The following is an 18,562-nucleotide window of genomic DNA, read 5'->3' on the forward strand; positions in this document are numbered from 1 at the left end:
TGTTTTTTTTTTCCAATCATGATTCTCTTTTTGCCATATTCTGTTTTGTTTTTCTCTCCCACGCCCTTCCAGTTTTATTACTGGAGGCCCCCACGGTGATAATGCTGAGAGACTCCATCTGCTCTGAGCAGATGGGAGAGGTGCATTAATATTACGTTCCATATTTGAGTATGTTTCATCTACAGTGAGGCTAGGCATCTCTCAGATAGAAATCAGTATAGCTGTATTGCTAATACAATGTCATGTAGCATTTGGTTGGCATTTACAGTGGTACGGTACAGGTTGGTCAGCATGAGTTGTGACAGCGTATCGGGGCATCTGCTCCCCTCTTGAAAGAAGTCTGAGCCACTCACATCATAGGCTGGCCCCCTCACAAAAAAACATTTATTGGTTTGTATCCTGGGAATTTAAGTCCTGTCTAGAACTTGCCTTTACTCAATGACTGCACAGTTCAGTTTTCATGCCCACAAAGGATCTCTGAACTGCTTCATTGCAGTCACTAAGCACTAAAATAGTATATAAACACAGTATAGATACAGCATATCTCTGAAAGGTTACCAAACTGGTTGTATAGATTTTCTTGGACTAGTGGGGATTTTTGTGTAATGTTAATAACTACATCAGATGGCTGAGAGGTAGAGCTGATTAAAAAAAAAAATTCCATCAAAACATTTTTCTACAAAAAATGGTTTTCCTCAATTAAAAATAAGAGGTTTTTTTTGTTTTGTTTTTTAAATCCCTTTTGTCTAAATAGATAGTTCAGATTATTTTTTCCAATTAAAACCTGAACATTTAAAAAATCAGGTTTTTCTCAAAAAAACAGAACCTTTCACAGAAAACTTTGAAAATGAAAAATTGTTCATTTGGTTTGAAATTTTTTGCAGGAAAAAATCATTTCCCAACCTGATGTATTGCAAAGGCAATTTGACAAAGAAGTGTGGGGTATCAGAGAAAAGCCACAGAGCAAACAACAACTGGGAGAGGGGAAGATCTGCCAAATTGAATGTATGCACAGTACAGTGCGTAATGTATTGGGAGGTCTAATTTCAGAACTGAAGATCCCTGTCTTAAAATGTTTGCAATATGAGGAAAGTCTTCTCCTTAAAGCTATTTAGAATCTTATTCAAAGCCTGAGGGCCAATTTCACAGGTGAGGAGCAAGTTAGTTCCTCTTACACTGACTTACAGACTATAGAACCCTTAGAGCTACTTGCATCCTCTCTAGTGCTGGGTAATGGAGTCTAAGGGTCTGTCTGCGCTGCAGTCACGTGGTGTGATTACAGCTCATGTAGACATACCTGAGGTCGCTTCAATCTAGATCGCTCTGGTACTGCAGTGAAGCCACAGCACTGGGCTTCAGCACCGGCTCTACAAACCCACCTGGAACCCTGGGGAATTACTCCGGCAGTGCGCCCACGTTGAGACCCACGCTGCCACAGCTTCACTGCTCTGGTGCCTGAGCTAGCTAGATGCAATCTAGCTTGGGTATGTCAGCACCAGCAGTAATCACACCCCATGACTGCAGTATGGACATTCTAAGGTGGCACATGCCAAAAGATGGATATAACGTAGCCCCAGCTGCAACAAGGGTGGGAGGGGGATCAGGGCTGGGGAGGCGGGCTCTGGGGTGGGGATTAGGGGTTTGGGGTCCAGGAGGGTGCTCTGGGCTGGGAGCGAGGGGATTTGGAGGCTGGGAGGGGGATCAGGGCTGGGGCAGAGGGTTGGGGTGCGGGAGGGATTCAGGGGTGCAGGCTCTGGGCAGCATTTACCTGCATCACATAAAAGAAATCCAATAAATCCAGGCATCCATGTGAAGAAGTCTTAGGTCTCAATTCAGCCGGCCACTAAAGCACTTGCTTAAAGTTAAGCATGCGCGGGAGCGCTATGTTGAAGGGGAGTGTCCAAGGCTGCCTTGCCAGTTGGCACCCGCTTACAGCTGTGTGGGACTGTTACCGAGTCTGACTCCGATTCTGCCCTTGGTCAATCACCTCGTCCTCTGGCCAGGTCCTTAATAAGAAATCAGCAGACAGACTGCTGGGGTCCTGTTAGTCTCAGAGAGCTTGCAGGCTGATCGATAGAGGCTTGTGCTAGCGCTCTAGAAATAGCTGTATAGACAGCGCTTTGAAGGTGCAGGTCAGGCTCTGAAGCCTGGGGAGGAGGCTCACTGCCACAGGTTACCTAGACATACCCCAATAGGTGCCAGCTGGGCAGGCAGGCAATTTTCCCCATTAACCCTTTAGTTGCTAAGCCAACAGGGGGTCTATACCACTCCATGACAGGGACCTTCTATGCCTCATTTAAAAGGAGCTAATTGGGTATTACATTTGGAAGAAGAGCATGTAGCTGTGTGTCTGTTTAAGGCCACCATAAAGTTCCACCCTAAGCTCCTTAACTTAGCTGATAAAATCAGTCAGAAGCGCATAATCCATTGTAGTATCACTAATAAGGCCTTGTCTACACACTGAGTTGCACTAGTTTAACTAAAGGTCTGTTTTAAAATCAGTTTAGTTAAACTGGCACTAACCCCTGCATACACCCTGGTTTAATTGATTTAACTTAATTTGTGAAGGAATTGATTTAAGATAAATCAACATGAGACAGGATTAAATCGATTTAAAAGTATCTACATAGGGGGGTTGAACCAGTTTAGGTTAATTGGTTTTTAAACCAATTTTAGTTAAACTGATGCAATTTTGCTTGTTAGACAAGGCTGTATTGGTGACTGCTGCACAGTGCCTAAAAATACTTGTCGTTTACTGCACATAGCAATTTCCACCTTATGTGACCTGAAAAGGAAAACGAATGGGTGTGCCTTTTTTTGTTGCTTCGTTCTGATGTGTATAAAAAGGCAGTAAATAAAACTGCTTGGTTTTTTTACTTAAAAATATTAAGAATTACATAAGAACATAAGAGTGGCCATACTGGGTCAGACCAAAGGTCCATCTAGTCCAGTATTCTGTCTTCTGACAGTGGCCAATGCCAGGTGCTTCAGAAGGAATGGACAGAACAGGCAATCATCAAGTGGTCCATCCCCTGTTGCCCATTCCTGGGTTCTGGCAAACAGAGGCTAGGGAATTTCAAGTCTTTCAGAATTTCAAGAATTTCGGGGTTTTGAAGGATTTTATTAGAGGTCTCATAATATGAATTAGTGGAGAGAGAAGTGTTGAAACTTTGACAGATTTTTCCTTTCAACTGTTCATAGAACACTGTGAGTTAGATAAGTGTGGTTGGGATTTTGGTTTTATTTAGCAAAATATTATAATCACTTCCCCTCTCAAATTGATTTGACTTGCTTGATATTATGATATCATCCTTCCAATTCTCAAGTTGTCCATCGTACCTTCAAGGAAGACCAAAGTAGAAAAGACCTGAATTTCTACTATTTAATAAAAAAAGAAAAAACTTTTTGGGACGCAGGTGGCGAAAAATTTTCAGGCCATCCTTATATGACATAAAGAAGCAAAAAGGGCCACAAAACCCAGTATCTTTTCCTTTGCAGATGACCTTTAAATACTTTTGAAAATCTAATCCTCACAAGAACTTTGTGAAGTAGGTAGGTAAGCATTACTGTGTTTTACCTATGAAGAAACAAGCAGCTAGATTAAGTAATTTACCCAAGGCAACAGGAGGAGCCTCTGTCAGAGCAAAGTTAGAGGAGTCTGGATTTTGAGACTCAGATTACTAGGCCATGCGCCGCTTGGTTTAATAGTGCTGTACTTGGATTTACAGACCACAAAACAGTACAAAGTACTTTAAAGACACAGGGATGCAGAATCAATCTTACAGGTAGTAGTGTGGCACCATCTCTGGCAACCCAGCAGCCTTCTGAAAAGGGAATCAGTTCCACTACCGTACTAGAAGGAAAACTTGTTGTACGGAGTCCTGGAACCTTGGTAAGGTACATGGGGCCCTAGGATTAACAGTAAATATTCTCTTTGTTCTTGAAAATCAAGCAGGAATGTTGAATAGATTTTTAGTGCCAAGTGTTTGACACTTGGTTGGAAAATGTAGAGTTATAATCAGGGCAACCCAGAAATGTGCCAGTTATGTGTTTAACCATTCTTGGGGTAGATTATTTTTGAACTTTACTTTCAAACAAAGACTTGCAAGTAATTCTGATTCAACAAAGAGACTACAGAGAACGGTCAGCCTTAAGTTATCTAACCTTTTTTTTTTTTCCCCCCGCTGTACATGGACACTGTTTTTTAGTTGTCCAAGTAAAATTATGAATGTTCCTACTGGCATGCAGCTTTGAAAGCTTGCTTTACATTCTGAAGTTGAATAGATATTTAAAATAAGACAATTTGGGATAAAATCTTTGTTAAATACAGAAGTATACATAGTCCATTTTCATAGTGGCTGGGGCAGTGTTTTTGGCATGTCTCCAGATCTGCTGCAGCAGATTAAATTCCTAGCCTTCTGGGAAGTCAGAAAACTAGGTTTCAATCAAAGAACATTAATCAATATATGATCGTGAACATATTCATAAGATCTGTGATGGTTATCAGCAGCTAGGAGTTGTAAATTTTAAAAGACGTTTGAAGAGATTTTTTGTGTTAAGTAGGGTAATTAACCAGAAAGGAAAAATACTACATCAGTGTGTGGGCTGCAAATGGAACCAAAGGAGTTATTGGAAATACCTGCTTCACATAGAAGACAGAATAGCTTGCAATGTTCTGCCTCCTTCAGGAACAATCTATGAATGAAATAGTCACCCCATTCATACTAAAAAGAACTCAAAGTATGCAGCTTTTCCTTTACAGATTGTCACTTCTCATTTATCTTCTGTATCCATTTTATTTACAGTTTTCTTCCAGTCATTCGTTCAGTTTTTACACAGTCAATGGTAAACATGTAGAACTGTGGCTGTTTACCGTGGGATTCACACAGACAAACACAAGTAACAGACAATATCTGAAAACGATAACCTTGTAATGAATACTTTTTACCTAAAGAAATCTAAATGATTTCCTGTTAGGAACAGTGTCCTGTATGAGGAAGAGAACAAACATAAATTTAAAAAATCAAATCTCCAAGCTGCAATCATAATTTCTATTTGCAGGCTGATCTGGAATTTGAAGTTATTTATCTATAATTTCCTGCATAAGTAAAATACTCTCTCTTTAGACGTGAAATTTGTAAAGGTTGAAGGGGCTTAACATTTAAATTTCAGTAGATGGAAACAAAATAAGAGGCGCGAGCTTTGTATGGTACGTTGATTCAGTCAGAAGCTGGATAGAAGGCTGTGGGGATTTCAAACAGGTGAAACAATTATTTTTTCATGGAAACGTTGTAAACTGATGCTTTAATTTATTCAGCTAAGATTTATTTTTCATTTTGCTGGAATGGATCCATTGTTTCTTACTCAAAAATGATGATCAAGATTCGTATTTCTTTATATAAAAGTAGCTCAAATAGTTTCTGTAGCGTAAGTCACTGAGGTACACACAGAAAATAGAGACAGGATTAAAAGCTTACTGTAAGCTTGCTGGGAGTTAGAAGATGTAATGCAGCCGGTATTTTTTCTTCCTGAATCTTGAGTACCTTGTGTGATATTTGGATAACAGGATGGCAGTACAGTTCCACTATTACGGCAAGTTCTAGTAGCCAACTGCAGGGATTTTTTAATCAATTCTGTATTTTTGAGGAGAGTGGGGAGGGACACATGGAGCATCTGTCTCTTTCCTCATTTCTCCCCTTTGCATTCTTCAAGACGCTCTTATATTCTTCCAGCATCCACCCAGGGCTTATGTAAAGGAAACTGATGGACTAAGGGCATCCAAGGCCAGTACTGAAAAAGACCAGACTTTTGTATAAACACTTCATGTAGGACCACTATTCTTTCTTCTTTAACCCAATGTCTGTTAATTTTATAATTTGCCGGGATCGTAAGTGGACAATTACTGTTGCAATCATCTATCCAGACCCAGAGGAGAAAGTACGACGAGCAGATGAACATAGTTCTTTCTCTTCTTCCCACCATGCACATCCTCTGAGATCAAAGATGAGTCATAGTTAAGGTTCCTATTCTCTGCAAAAGTGTTAACAGGATAAACAATGTGTGTGTCTGAAAGGGAAGATTGTCCTTGGAGGGGAAAGGAAGGCAAAGCTATTGCACCAGCTCTCACCTTTCAAATAATTAAGAAGGAATGGAAGAGGTATAAGATATTGGCTGTTTTGGGAAAAAACTTTTTCCCCTGGCACACGATTGTTTTCTGCTGTTATCTTCCCATGAAGTAAAGCAGTAGAGTGAAATGGGTTAGTTTTTGGCCCACCTCTAGATGCAGGGCAAGCAGCTGGGCCTCCCAAGATTCTGTTCATCCCATGGAGACTGAATATCTTTTTAATGAGGTTTCTCAAATTTACTTTTTCTCTGTGCTGTGAGGGATGGAAAGGGGCATGTCAGCGATACATCATGTCATGGCAATGTTGATTCCAGATTGCTTATAGGCAGGGCTGGATGTAGTCAGTCCAGGACCCTAGGCTCATATGGCAAGGCAGGCTCTCTCCCCACCCCAATCCTTTGGCCCTGCTCACTGACCATGGCCCCATCTTCACACAGGAGCCTGTGGCACTCTACCTCAATGCAGCAATCTGGAGCCTCCATATTCACCCATGTCATATAATTAATATATATATCATACAACCCACTCCCAGGAGAGTATTTGTTTAATCAGCAGGGGAGTTGTAATCAAGGGGTTTACAAAAGCCGTAAGAGGGTTGCGCAAGCAACACACAGTGGGGGATTGCTCACCTCTGTGACTCAGCAAAGTCCACCAGGACACGTCTGGGCTAGTGTTTTCCAGGCACATGGACTGATGATATAAAATAGGAAACAGTGGCATCATGCTTTTACCTTTCTCCTCCCCAACTTAAGCTGGAAGCAACAAGAACGCTGCCCCAGGCTTAAAGGGGACCTGTATTAAGAACTGTAACCTGCCCACAACATCCAGTGGGGTGAGAAAACTGCTTGATCCAAATACTGCCTAGTCTAATAAGGTTTAAGATTTAGACTGCATGTTTACTTTTTATTTTCTTAGGTAACTATAAGTGGTAGGCAAAAAAGATCAGAGATAATCACTTAAAATCTATCTTTCTGTAGTTAATACATTTGTTTTATATTTTACCAAAAACAGTGTGTTTTGGTTGAAGTGCTTGGGAAATCTAAGCTCAGTTTACAAAGGCTGGTGCGTGTCCTCTCCACACTGAGGGAGGGGCAGACAGGCTTCTGACCAGGGCAAGACAGTATGTTCCGGGGATGCAAGGCTGGGGGCTTGGGAGATTTGCTGGTGCCTTTCTCTGTGTGATTTGTGAGTGGCTTAGGGAGCATTCACGCAATATAGCTGAGTGTGGGGCTCTACATGCAGTTGTGCTGAGTGATAACAGCGCCTGAGGGGTTTGTTGCTTGTCACTAGCAAAGCATTGTGAGATACAGCCCAGGCTGGAGCATTAAGAGGGCACAGTGGTATCCCAGTTCCAGGTTGTACCCCAGGGATCCCATCACAGAGCCCCACTTGTAGTGGCAGGCGGATGGGTCCTGCCCTTCCCAAAGAGATAGTGGTAGCAGTATGGGCTTTCTTGTCCCCTGCCTCACAGGAGTGGCAGCAGGGATCCTCCACCCCGCCATGGTAGCAGCAAGTGCTCCTCCTCCCTCCCCCTGCCCAGTACTTACCTCTGCAGCCAAAGTGTACCTGGTTGAGTTGGGAGTGAACCAGGCCTGCTGCACTCTCCCACTGCTATATGCACAGTCCCCTGTTGGGGTGGTGTTGGCAGGGTCCGCCAGAGCAATGGGTTTTGAACTTAATACCCCTTAGTGTGTTATCTAGGCCTTAGGTGTAGACCTTATAAAGCCTTTGCGTTAGTTGGCCCTGGGTTGCCCCACAAGTTCAGTGGGTTGTTACATGTTTTGGTTCAGACTTGCTTGAGGAATCATGCATGTGTTTGTCTTATTCATCAGTGCTAAGCCCTCTCACTGAAACAGAATATATAGCTGTAGGGAGGGTGGAGACTCTATTCAAGTCCACCCTTCCAGATTTAATGACTCTACCTGGACAAGGGCTGAAAGACCTGAGTAGCAGCAACAGAAAAGTAAGTAGCTTGCTAAATTTCTAGTGAGTTCTGCATGCTGTTTGCCATACGTTTTTACCAAACATTTAAAAATTTTACGTTCTGAGTCTGTCTTTGAAGTTCCTACTCAAACAGAACTCCCATTGACTAAGGTTTGCCTGAGCAAGGACAATAGGGTAGAACCCTTTATTTGTATTTGATTCATCAGTTCTACTTTTTTTTCTTGTTGTGTTGTGTGTGTGTTTCCCCTTAGGAAAGCTCATGTCCAACTTGTTGAAGTTTTTATGGGCTGGGTTAGGAAAGCCAGCTGCTGTCTTTCCTATCTGTCTTTGCCTTGTTTGTGGCAGCTGTCCCCAGCAGAGAGGGACCAGTACAACTTAAGTCCTGGTTTGGGGAGCTCAAAAATCGAAGAAAGGATGGAGGAGGTGATTGTTTTCCTTGGTTACCATATTCTGAGATTTATTATTGTTGGCTAATTAACTGCTGTTCTATTTTTATTTTCCAGATCTCTGGGTTTGAAGGGCTGATACTCAAACAGTTCCTACTTGACTAGAGCACTAAGTGACTACTTCCTTGTGTATGTACTTTGTATTCCTCAGAAATTAATTATTTTTATTTGAAGACCTGTGAGTTTTGGAGTTCTCTCCCCCACCTCCCCTTTCTCTTTTTTTTGGGGGGGGGCGGGGGGTCAGTAAGTTGTTAGTATTGTGTGGTTTATTTAAAACTGTTCTGACTGCTCTTGTTTTAACTTTTATTTCAGGAGCCAGCCATGAACAGAGGAGGAAAGACTTTCATGCTTGATTTTATTACCATTTATGCTACTTTTATGCAGAAACCTCTTTTCAGAGCTTTTCCTTTTCTAAATAAATTTTACTTTTATTGAATTTCTAGTACGTGTTGTCTTTTGTTCCCTGTGTGAAAAGTTTTGCTTCAGTTTTTTCAGTCAGATCCAAAAGCTGCTGAGCAATTTGGTTGTCTGCTTTTGGGCCTGCTTGAGTTTTCCTATCACATGTCCAATGTAAAAAATGTTCAGATCCACAGACGCCCAGCCTGTCCCGTTCCAGGGGTGCTAGCTAGAATATTGGTAAGGTGCATGGTCCTCAGCAGCCTCTAGTTAGCGGTTTCTTAGACCATCCCTCTGCCCCGCAAATTTTTGTTACTTAATCCTAGGATTGATACTTCCTAGCACAAAACCATTCCTCCCCCAATTATCCCTACTGTTCTCATTATTGGCCGAGGCTACTCTAGGTGGACTCTGAGCATTAACTCCCCTTTGCCCAGCTTTTCTGCAACACAAAGAAACTCCTCCAACAGAGTCAGCTATAACTCATGGCCACTTGAACAGGCCTGTCTGGGATTCTCCACAGGGCACCAGTGTCATGTCCACCCACGTGCTCAATAATCCGTTCAGATACCGAGACTCTTCTCTTAAGGCTCCCCAAAGTTTAACAAAGATGGAGAATTCCATACCATGTAATATAACCTAATAATTTAACACATGCATTCCATTACCAGCTCTGCCATCATCTTATGCTGTTTTGCATTAACATAACATTTTTCTTAATGTAAATAATCATCTGTAGCTGAGACTGTTGTGTCAGCTAATAAATAGTTAACTTTATAAGAGGCACCATTCCCCTTCACCACTCCAAACAAAATCTGTCACTGAGTTCTTGTTGTGAACATGCTGTTTTGCTCTCTGTGCGTTAGTAGCGTTCATATTTTGCTCCATTTTTCTTTTTTTCTTTTGTAGAATACAGCACATTTTCAAATGCACTGAAGAGGTGCTGGAATCAGAAGAAGGAACACTCTGTTTTCAATCAGCGAACAGAAGAGGCATCTGCTGCTCAGTATTTTCAGGTAACAAAGCCATCTAATGCCAGTTTTGTGGAAGCTAAGTTATAGATGTTTCCATGTTTTTCTGACCTTAGTCACCGGACCAGGTAGAAAGTTAGCTCAGGATTCTGCAGCAAAGGGTCAGGCCCTTGTTACTGTTAAATACAGGTAGTTTGGTAGAAGATGGGCTTTATCTTTTTCTATTTTTCCATTCCTCCTTTCCTTTTAGTTTTATGGCTGTCTATCTCAACAACAGAATATGATGCAGGATTTTGTGAGGACGGCCACATATCACAGAGCTATCCTACAGAACCACATAGATTTTAAAGACAAGGTAAGCTCTGTTGGATCCAAACATAATCGTGTCCGGAAGAATAACATTGATTGAACTCTCCCGTCTGATCTTTCCTAGAACTTTGTGCATGAGTGTACTGACATGTAACACATATGTTTACAAAAATAGGTGACAAGTATATGGATGCCTAGGCACTATGGTGATGGGTGCATTACAGGCACCTTAGGATAGATGTACTTGAACCTAAACCCTGGATCCAAACATTAGATCGGAATTTCACAGCTGGCCCCTGCGGACTAACCAGAAACCCAAATCTGAACACTCCTGAAATTTTTGGGCCAAGAAATCAGAAGCCGAACTTGGCACCTTAGGCCCACCCCTTTTTTCATTTTCATATACATATACATATATATATATATAGGAATTGCCATACTGGCTCCGACCGGTTCCATCTAGTCCAGTGTATTGTCTCTGACAGTGCCCAGATGCTTCACAGGAACGTGCGATAAAGTTTGCATTTGGCAGGTTTGGGGCAATCTACCCTCTTTCCCTCCCTCCCCCCAAAAAACCCCAAAACAAAAAAGATTAGGTCTCCTCCTACTTGCTAATAGTTAAGAGATTGGCTTAAATCATGAAGCAAAATGTATATCATATCATACCTCTGGATATTCACAGAATCATAGGACTGGAACAGACCTCGAGAGGTCATCTAGTCCAGTCCCCTGCACTCAAGGCAGGACTAAGTATTATCTAGACCGTCCCTGACAGGTGTTTGTCCAACCTGCTCTTAAAAATCCCCAATGATGGAGATTCCACAACCTCTCTAGGCAATTTATTCCAGTGCTTAACCATCGTACCATATACATGCTCAATCCCTTTTCGAATTTTGTTAAATTTTGACCCCTAAAGACATCATCTTGTGGCAATGAGTTCCACAGTTTGTTTGTTTACTTTTTCACACATTGTGTGAAAAAAGTTTCCTTTTATCAGTTTTGAATTTGCCATCTTTTAGTTTAATTGAATGTCCCTGCTGCAAATTGGTAGAAGTCTTTATTGAGCAATCTACGGGGATCCCCAGTCCCCTTTCTTGAATTGATATGGTTAATTTAGAACCCTGTAAGGTGTATATGAGTAGATAAAATGTTTTCACACCAAAGTTGCATTACTCTGTGTTTCAGTGCTGAATTTAATTTGCCACATTGCGCAGTCACACCTGGCTTTGGTTAGGTCCCTCGGCAGTTCCTCTCTGTCTCTCTGTTCTTGACTAACCTAAATAACTGTGTAATCTGCAGAATTTGCTCTCTCACTATTCATCCCTCTTCCAGAACATTAATCAACATATTAAGCAGCATAGGATCCAGTATGGAATACTGCTATAACCAAAAATGCAATCTGAAAGCAACAGTTTACCAATCTGCTAAAAGTTTTCCAAGTCTGTAAATGGCTAAGACTGTGCACTGCACCTGTAATGTCTTCCCCCAACTCCTGCTTTCTGTGTGCACTTAACTGTTTTTAAGACAATATCAAAAAACAAGGCTGACTTCAACTCAGGGCCATCTAAAATTGACACCACCCCAAAACAAGACTTTTAATACAATCTAAATTATTAAGCAAGAAATTTCCCCTTCTAATGTTCTAACTGGGTGTTTCTTCTTTTTGTGTGTTTAGTAAAAGGTTAAGATACATTTTATGATGCCTGTTTGCAGTGGGAATAGACCAGTCATACCTTTATGCAAACCTCAAACCATACTAACTGTTTAATTTCGTAAAAGTAAAACAAAGGGGTTTAAGACACCTTAACCCCTTGCCTGAGACAACCCTCTCCTACCATCAACTCAACAATACCAGTGAGCTAGGAGCATGGGACGGCTTGCCCAGTTTGCCTGGAACACCAGTACCTGGCTCATAAGAGTGTGAATGGTATTGGATTGTTGATTTGTTCCATCATCAACTGATTAATTTCCTTACCAGAACAGGTAGAAATCTTGTATTGCAGGGTCTGTAACTAGTAGAACAGCAGTGGATTGGGGACACTCCTTGTCCTTGGGCCCCCTACCAATGAGAACCCCAATGAGTGTTTTTGCTTTTTACAGTGAGAAGGTAGAAAATGAACAGCAGAACCCAATTGTGCACATTTGTTTTACACTGAATTAAGGAGGAGGAAGTGTGTTGGCTGTGTACATTTTGTACCTGCTGGCCCCTTTAGCAGCTATTGCTGTTGTACAGCTGTACAGCTGCTTGTGTTCTCTCTTGGTGTATTTATTTTTCCAACTGTTGGAGCTGCCTTGGCCTCTGTTCAGCATACCTAATAGTAAAGCTGTTACAAACTTGATGCTGCTGGCCACCCACCTAGAGAATGATCTCCCTATTCCCTGTCCTGTGAAATGAGAAGTTTCAGAGCAAATGTGGTTGAAAAATTGGACTGGATATTTTGTGAGAAAACTCTTTCCCATGAGAATCTGAGAATTCCAGTGCTGCTTAGGTTTGGGCTAGCCAGGGCAGAAATACTGCACCAGTGTTTACTGTTAAAGCCAGAAAGCGTAGAGGCATATGAAAGACTGAAATATATAAGAAGGGTGATGTGGGGCGGGGGAGGGAGTAGGATGAGGATAAAAGAGCACAGTAATTTTCAGATCTTCAAAAAGAGGTTTGATTCAGCTATTACTTGTTTCCTAGCCAGTTTGGCCATTCCATTGATTTTCACATTTCTGTCACTTTGCTCCTTTGATGTAAGGAAGTCAAATTACCTGGAGTGAAAGGCATTTATGGTGGAGAAGCAATCACCTTCACATTTCAATTATTTTTTGGAAAAAGTATCCTTGTGAAGGAATGAAGCAGTTGGTCTTAGTTGTGGTGGTAAAAACTGATTCTGGACCCCTTGATAATGTTCTTGGCGGTATTTTCAATACACATTCTGTTTGTAATAGGGTAACAGATGAAATACTTCAGAACCAACTGTGGGTAGTGCTTGTACCAACCATTTGTGTTTTTAAGGAAGCCTAAAGAATATGGAGACAATTTTTAAAAAGTAATGAATCCTAGATAATAAAGTTGGAAAACATTGCTTGGGTTGTCCTCTGCACTACTTAAAATTGTCCTCTTCTCTGTAACAACCTTGTAAGTGTTGTCTCTACAGTACTTTCACTAGTGTTGCCTCAAACTTTTTAATCATAATTTTTTTTCTATTCTTGTCTGGTCTCCCTCACTATTTAGCATTAGGAAATTATTTCTAAGTGCCTATGTCACTTTTGAAAATTTTACCCTGGAGTTCAAACATTGAAGTGCTACTAACATGGCGTCTTGCAAGTAAAGATGTCTTCTTGTGGTATAACTAGAAGTAATGCCCTAAAATGAAAAATAAAATATTTTTAAATAGATGGTAAGTGTAAAGTTAGAAATAATTTCCTAATTCTCTTTTGAAAATGGGATTTAGACTCCCAAGTCACTTGGCACTTTTGAAAATGTTACCCATAAGTGTATTTTTAAAACAAATTATTTGAGTAATTTATGTACTACACCTGCCCTAAGTCTCCCCAGCCAATTTTTGTGACTTTTAAAGTCACATTTGTCTTGTATTTTAATAAAGTAGAACCCCTTCAGGGGAATCTTGTCTCTCATCCATTTGGACTGTGTGGAGTTCTTAAAAGGCCCTAAAAGAAGGGAAACCAAGGCAGGCATGCCTGCAGCACCAAGTTATCTCAGCATGGGGCACCTCCATGCCCTACAGCAGTACCTTACTCTACAAAGTCAGATGGACCATTTGAGAAGTAACGTGTGTTACTGGATGTGAGGAAAGGGCTCAGAATCTGGCCCTAAGTAGAAAGCCGCACTTCTCCATTCCATTGGTAATGTTTAACTATAGCCATTGGTTCTTCCCTCTCCTCTCAGCATATACAAAGAGGAAAGGTTATGATAAGCAGTGTTCCCCAATAGGTTTTGAGAAATCTTCTACCAACAAATCCTTCTGTCGACCCTGTGGTTAAACAGAAACTAGTGCTTGATTGTCATTGGCTCCCTCCCCCTACCTTTTCTTTATTCCCCTTTACCCAATATTTGCTGTAATTTGCTGTTTTGAAGTTAGTTCCTCTGGGCATGGAGGTGTGGTCTAATACCCACCAAAGCACGGAAACAAAACTGGCTTTGTGACAGCCTGTTGTCTGTGAAATAAAAAATGATCTTAATAAAATCTTGCACTAGGAAAAGAAAATAATATTAGAGGCAATGTTTTGGCCCCAAGGCCTAATTTGAAGCTATGTAAAATAAAAGAAACAATGTTAGTTGCCTTAGTATTCCCTGTATCTGTGTAACAGAGATTCAGACTGGCTACAATATGCACTGGCGGTTGGATTGCTTTCATTAGTACGTAGCCTAGGTTTCATATAAAGTAAGTTTTTTTTTTTAAAAGTGGAGCATGCTTTCAGTCATATCTATGCATTTATGAATCTCTTTAACCATGAGCTCTTGAGTGACTTGTAATTCCATTGCTACAATCTTTATGCAGCTTAGTACAGAGGGATTTGTGTGGACCTACTGGTGTTGGTAATAAAGCTAGCAGCAAAATGCAGACTGTTTAGGCAACATCTCTGGCACCAGCATTTGAAAAGAGAAAATACATTGAAAGAAACCCCCACTGCATACTTTACTCACATAAGGAATCCCATTGGAGGGCTCCACAGGGCTACTTATATGAGTAAAGTTATATATCTGCATAAGTGTTTTCATTAAAAAAAAAAAAAAAAACCCAAACTCGATCCTGCAGTGATACTATTTGCTTAAAGTTAAATATGTGCATAAGTTTTTTCAGAATCAGGGCCGTCATTTGAAAACTACACCCAGCTACTTATGGTCCTAGCAGTATGTAAAAATATTGCACGAAATACATACATATATGTGTGCGTGCGTGCATGTACATCTAATCTATCTAAATCTTAATACTGTACCCAGTGTCTGTATTCTTATACTGTATGTATATAATACACAGTTAAAGCTCAAACCTCTGTGTTTTATACACATGAAATATGTGTGTGTGAATAAGTTTCAAACAAAAATAGATCAGAATAAAATGTATAGCGAAGTGGGGTGTAGCCATTTCAATTGCTTTTTCAAATTTTCTGTCATTATGAGTATTTAAACTTGAACTTTTTTTAAAACAAAGGGAGAATCAAAAATCTCACTTGAGCTTCTTTGACATGTCACAAGCTGTGGCCAGTACAATTTTTCAGTAACTCTTTCATGTCTTAGGTTATTTGAATCTCTCATAAACTCCCAGCCTCTCCTATGTGGATTCAACAATAATTTGTGTTGTTACTGCCTCACAGAACAAAGCAAATCTGAGGATGCCAAGTCTCAGAAATAGAAACCCACTAGCAGGTTCCAGTGATATGTATCCAAGGCATGAAGCCAGAGGTGAAGTGTAACTCTCTATGGTACATGATAGTGACATCCTTACCCTCTGTAAAGTTGGAAACTAGAGCTGGAGTTTTGGTTTCTTTTTAAATGTAAGCACCCAAAATAAAATTTATGATGATTGGCTTTTTAACACTGTTTTTCCTCCCAGTTTAAATATTTCTTTAGGATGTCATGCTTGGCCCTCTGGGACTTAGACACTCAAGAATGTAATAACAACTTTAAAAATAATCCACCTTCTAAACTACTTTTTTTTTGGTGTGCCTTTTGTTTTCAAGGTGGTCCTAGACGTTGGCTGTGGATCAGGAATCCTTTCGTTTTTTGCAGTGCAGGCTGGAGCTAGAAAAGTCTATGCAGTTGAAGCCAGTTCAGTGGCAAAATATGCCGAGGTAAGTGTTTTGTTCAACCAGGTGTTAAACTAGTCTGTAGGTAACTAGTGCACCACAAAGACAACAGATATCTAGGACCACATGTTACAGATGGCAATGCTGCAGATTTCTGTTTATAACGTGACTAAGGATGTGTGGTGTTAGTGTTGATCATACAATGTAATACTGATAGTAATATAATAAATCATTTGCCTTCCTTTTTAATAAGGTCACAAGTGCCCTTAAAATACAAATGATTAAATCTTTTCTCCCCCACAAATTTTTTTTTTGCCTTTCCCTTATTTTTGATGTTTCTGTGCAACTAAGTATTTTTTTAATTTTTTAAAAAAATTCTTTTGGCGGTAGGTGCTCTGATTTAATTTCCAATCCCTTAGTGTGATTGGTCAGCTCTTTCCCTGGTTTTAGGAAATAATCACTCACTTTACTGAGCTATAATATTCGCCTTGTTTAAGTCGAGAGCGGGAAATAACCACTAACGTCATTGATTACTAAATAATGTAATTGTGTACATCTTTCTGATCCAGATATCTTATTTTTCTTTCAGTGAGTTGTAATACTAATTTAAAGATGTTAGATGGACAGCACTCAGAACTGGCAGTCTTTTAAGCATAGACAAAGCAATTAAGGAGCTGCAGTGGAAGTTTGCCAATGCTACCCTAACCATGTGACCCTATCTTGCTCTGCTAGAGTTGAGATGGGAGCTCATCCTGCAGAACCAATTCAGTCCTTGTGCTGTCTGTCAATTGTAATAATGGTTTTTGTGATAAGGAAACCTGTCAATTGGGAATTAAGGCTGTTTGGGTTTTAAAGGAAGAACATCTGCAGTATTAGATACTTATTTTTTTTCCAAATATACATAGCTACAAACCTGTAGGTTTTTAACATTTTCCTTTTGGCTCTGATACAGGGCTCCAAAGAGTCTCCCTGTTCATTGTTTTATAAATTTGTATCAGTGAATGAATGTCTTATAGAAATGTTCTGGATTTAACAAAGGTAAATAATGTGATAGATGTAGAATTGAGCTAGGAGTCGAATAGCATTACCTTCATATTTCCAACTTATTTATGCTGTGGTTGAAAATGCTTGAATAGAGGCTACTCATTGTTTTTGTTAATTTGCTTATACATAATCAAGATATTGTGTATAGACATTTTGTGTAGATGGTAAGTATAGGAAAAGGTTGAGTGTAATCACTCGAAAGGACTGTGGAAAGACATGCATAGCAGGCCCACTTTTTTTCTGGAAAATCTTTTCTGTCTTCAAATTTATGTTATGGAAGAACTCTCACTGAGTTTTAGCTTTGCTAATTAAAGTGAGAACTGTTTGTGATGTTTGTCATTTGCCAGAGACATCAAAAAACATCTGAAAAGTTACACACACCCCAAAAAATTATGTACGGCCAAGTTCTGACTTCGCTGGAGCTGCAAGGACAAGTTCAGTGGAGTTAAAATTGTGGTCCAGTCTCTTAGTTTCATGGTAAACTGAAGTATTAACTAGCAGTGGTCAGGATAATGGGATACCAGATCTCTAATAATAAAGAACAAAAGGGAACTCAAATGACCCGGGACATTGGAAATGAGATATAGCATTTTTTGCCTTTTGATCACAGGTTTGAATTTGGTCCAGGTCAGAAGTAAACAAAAGTCATTGTTATCAGTAGGTTAATCAGTGTTTTACATGAAATGAGCTGATAGCCTGTGGACAGGTAGATTATACATAAAGAAATGAATAGAGACACACCCCTCACAGTTGTGATAGAGTTCATGCCATGTCTGTGTTCTGTCAAGTGCTATATAAACTTATGGTGCAATATAGACCTTTTATTAGAATAACTGGTGCCCTATTGGTAGAGAGAGACCAAGAATCCACTAGGTCCGGTAACTGAATTGCCTTCCCACTCTCAGAGTTGGTTTCTCCAGGTGATGGCTAACGTACATTGGTGGGGCAAATTGCACTGCTGCTGACTGTGCTTGCACCACTTTTATTTTTGTGGATAGACAGAAAACTTCAGTCCCAAGGCTGTCAGCCCAGCTACTCTCACAAGCACTAAATTAACACTGAAAATAATTTTTAAAAAGGGAATATGTATAACAATGTCAACTACCTCCAGGGTTAAATGCTACAACTGCTTAACAATATCTGACAGTTTAGGAGCAGAAATGAAGAACAACTTATTCAATTGTAACTACAGGGGGGAGAATGTTGGGTGGGAAAAATGCAGTTGCCCAAATTGGAATTTACCCTGGACATAAGAAGAAGTTGGGTTAATGAATGTCCTTCTCAGCTTCTTGGTTTTACATTTAATTCAAATTATGATACCTTCAGGAGCACAGTGCTCCCTTCCCTGTGCTAGAATATGGATTCATTATTGTTTTAGAAGGAAGAATGTCATGTAGTCAGTCACCAACACAAACAATATTAGCTGACAGAGCACTGAATTTCCAAATGCCAACTTTCTAGCGAGGTCACTCCCTACCCAAGCATGCCGCCTGGTATCACACCACCTGTCCAATCCATGCCCGCACATCCTCTAGCTGTATGTCAGAACCTCCATTTGACCGATATACACC

General features: G+C 40.3%; 1 protein-coding gene across 1 annotated transcript in view; it reads left to right on the forward strand.

Annotated features, from left to right (window-relative positions):
* The window catches only part of LOC135880312 (histone-arginine methyltransferase CARM1-like), a 129,259-nt gene that overhangs the window by 54,167 nt on the left and 56,530 nt on the right, over positions 1–18,562 (forward strand). Inside the window, exons 3-5 of the mRNA XM_065406572.1 lie at positions 9,820–9,926; positions 10,132–10,236; positions 15,882–15,992. Coding sequence (XP_065262644.1) covers positions 9,820–9,926; positions 10,132–10,236; positions 15,882–15,992 — 323 coding nt within the window. The remainder of the gene's footprint in view (positions 1–9,819; positions 9,927–10,131; positions 10,237–15,881; positions 15,993–18,562) is intronic.

Source organism: Emys orbicularis, chromosome 6 (genome assembly GCF_028017835.1).
Source record: "Emys orbicularis isolate rEmyOrb1 chromosome 6, rEmyOrb1.hap1, whole genome shotgun sequence".
Classification (NCBI taxonomy): Eukaryota; Metazoa; Chordata; order Testudines; family Emydidae; genus Emys; species Emys orbicularis.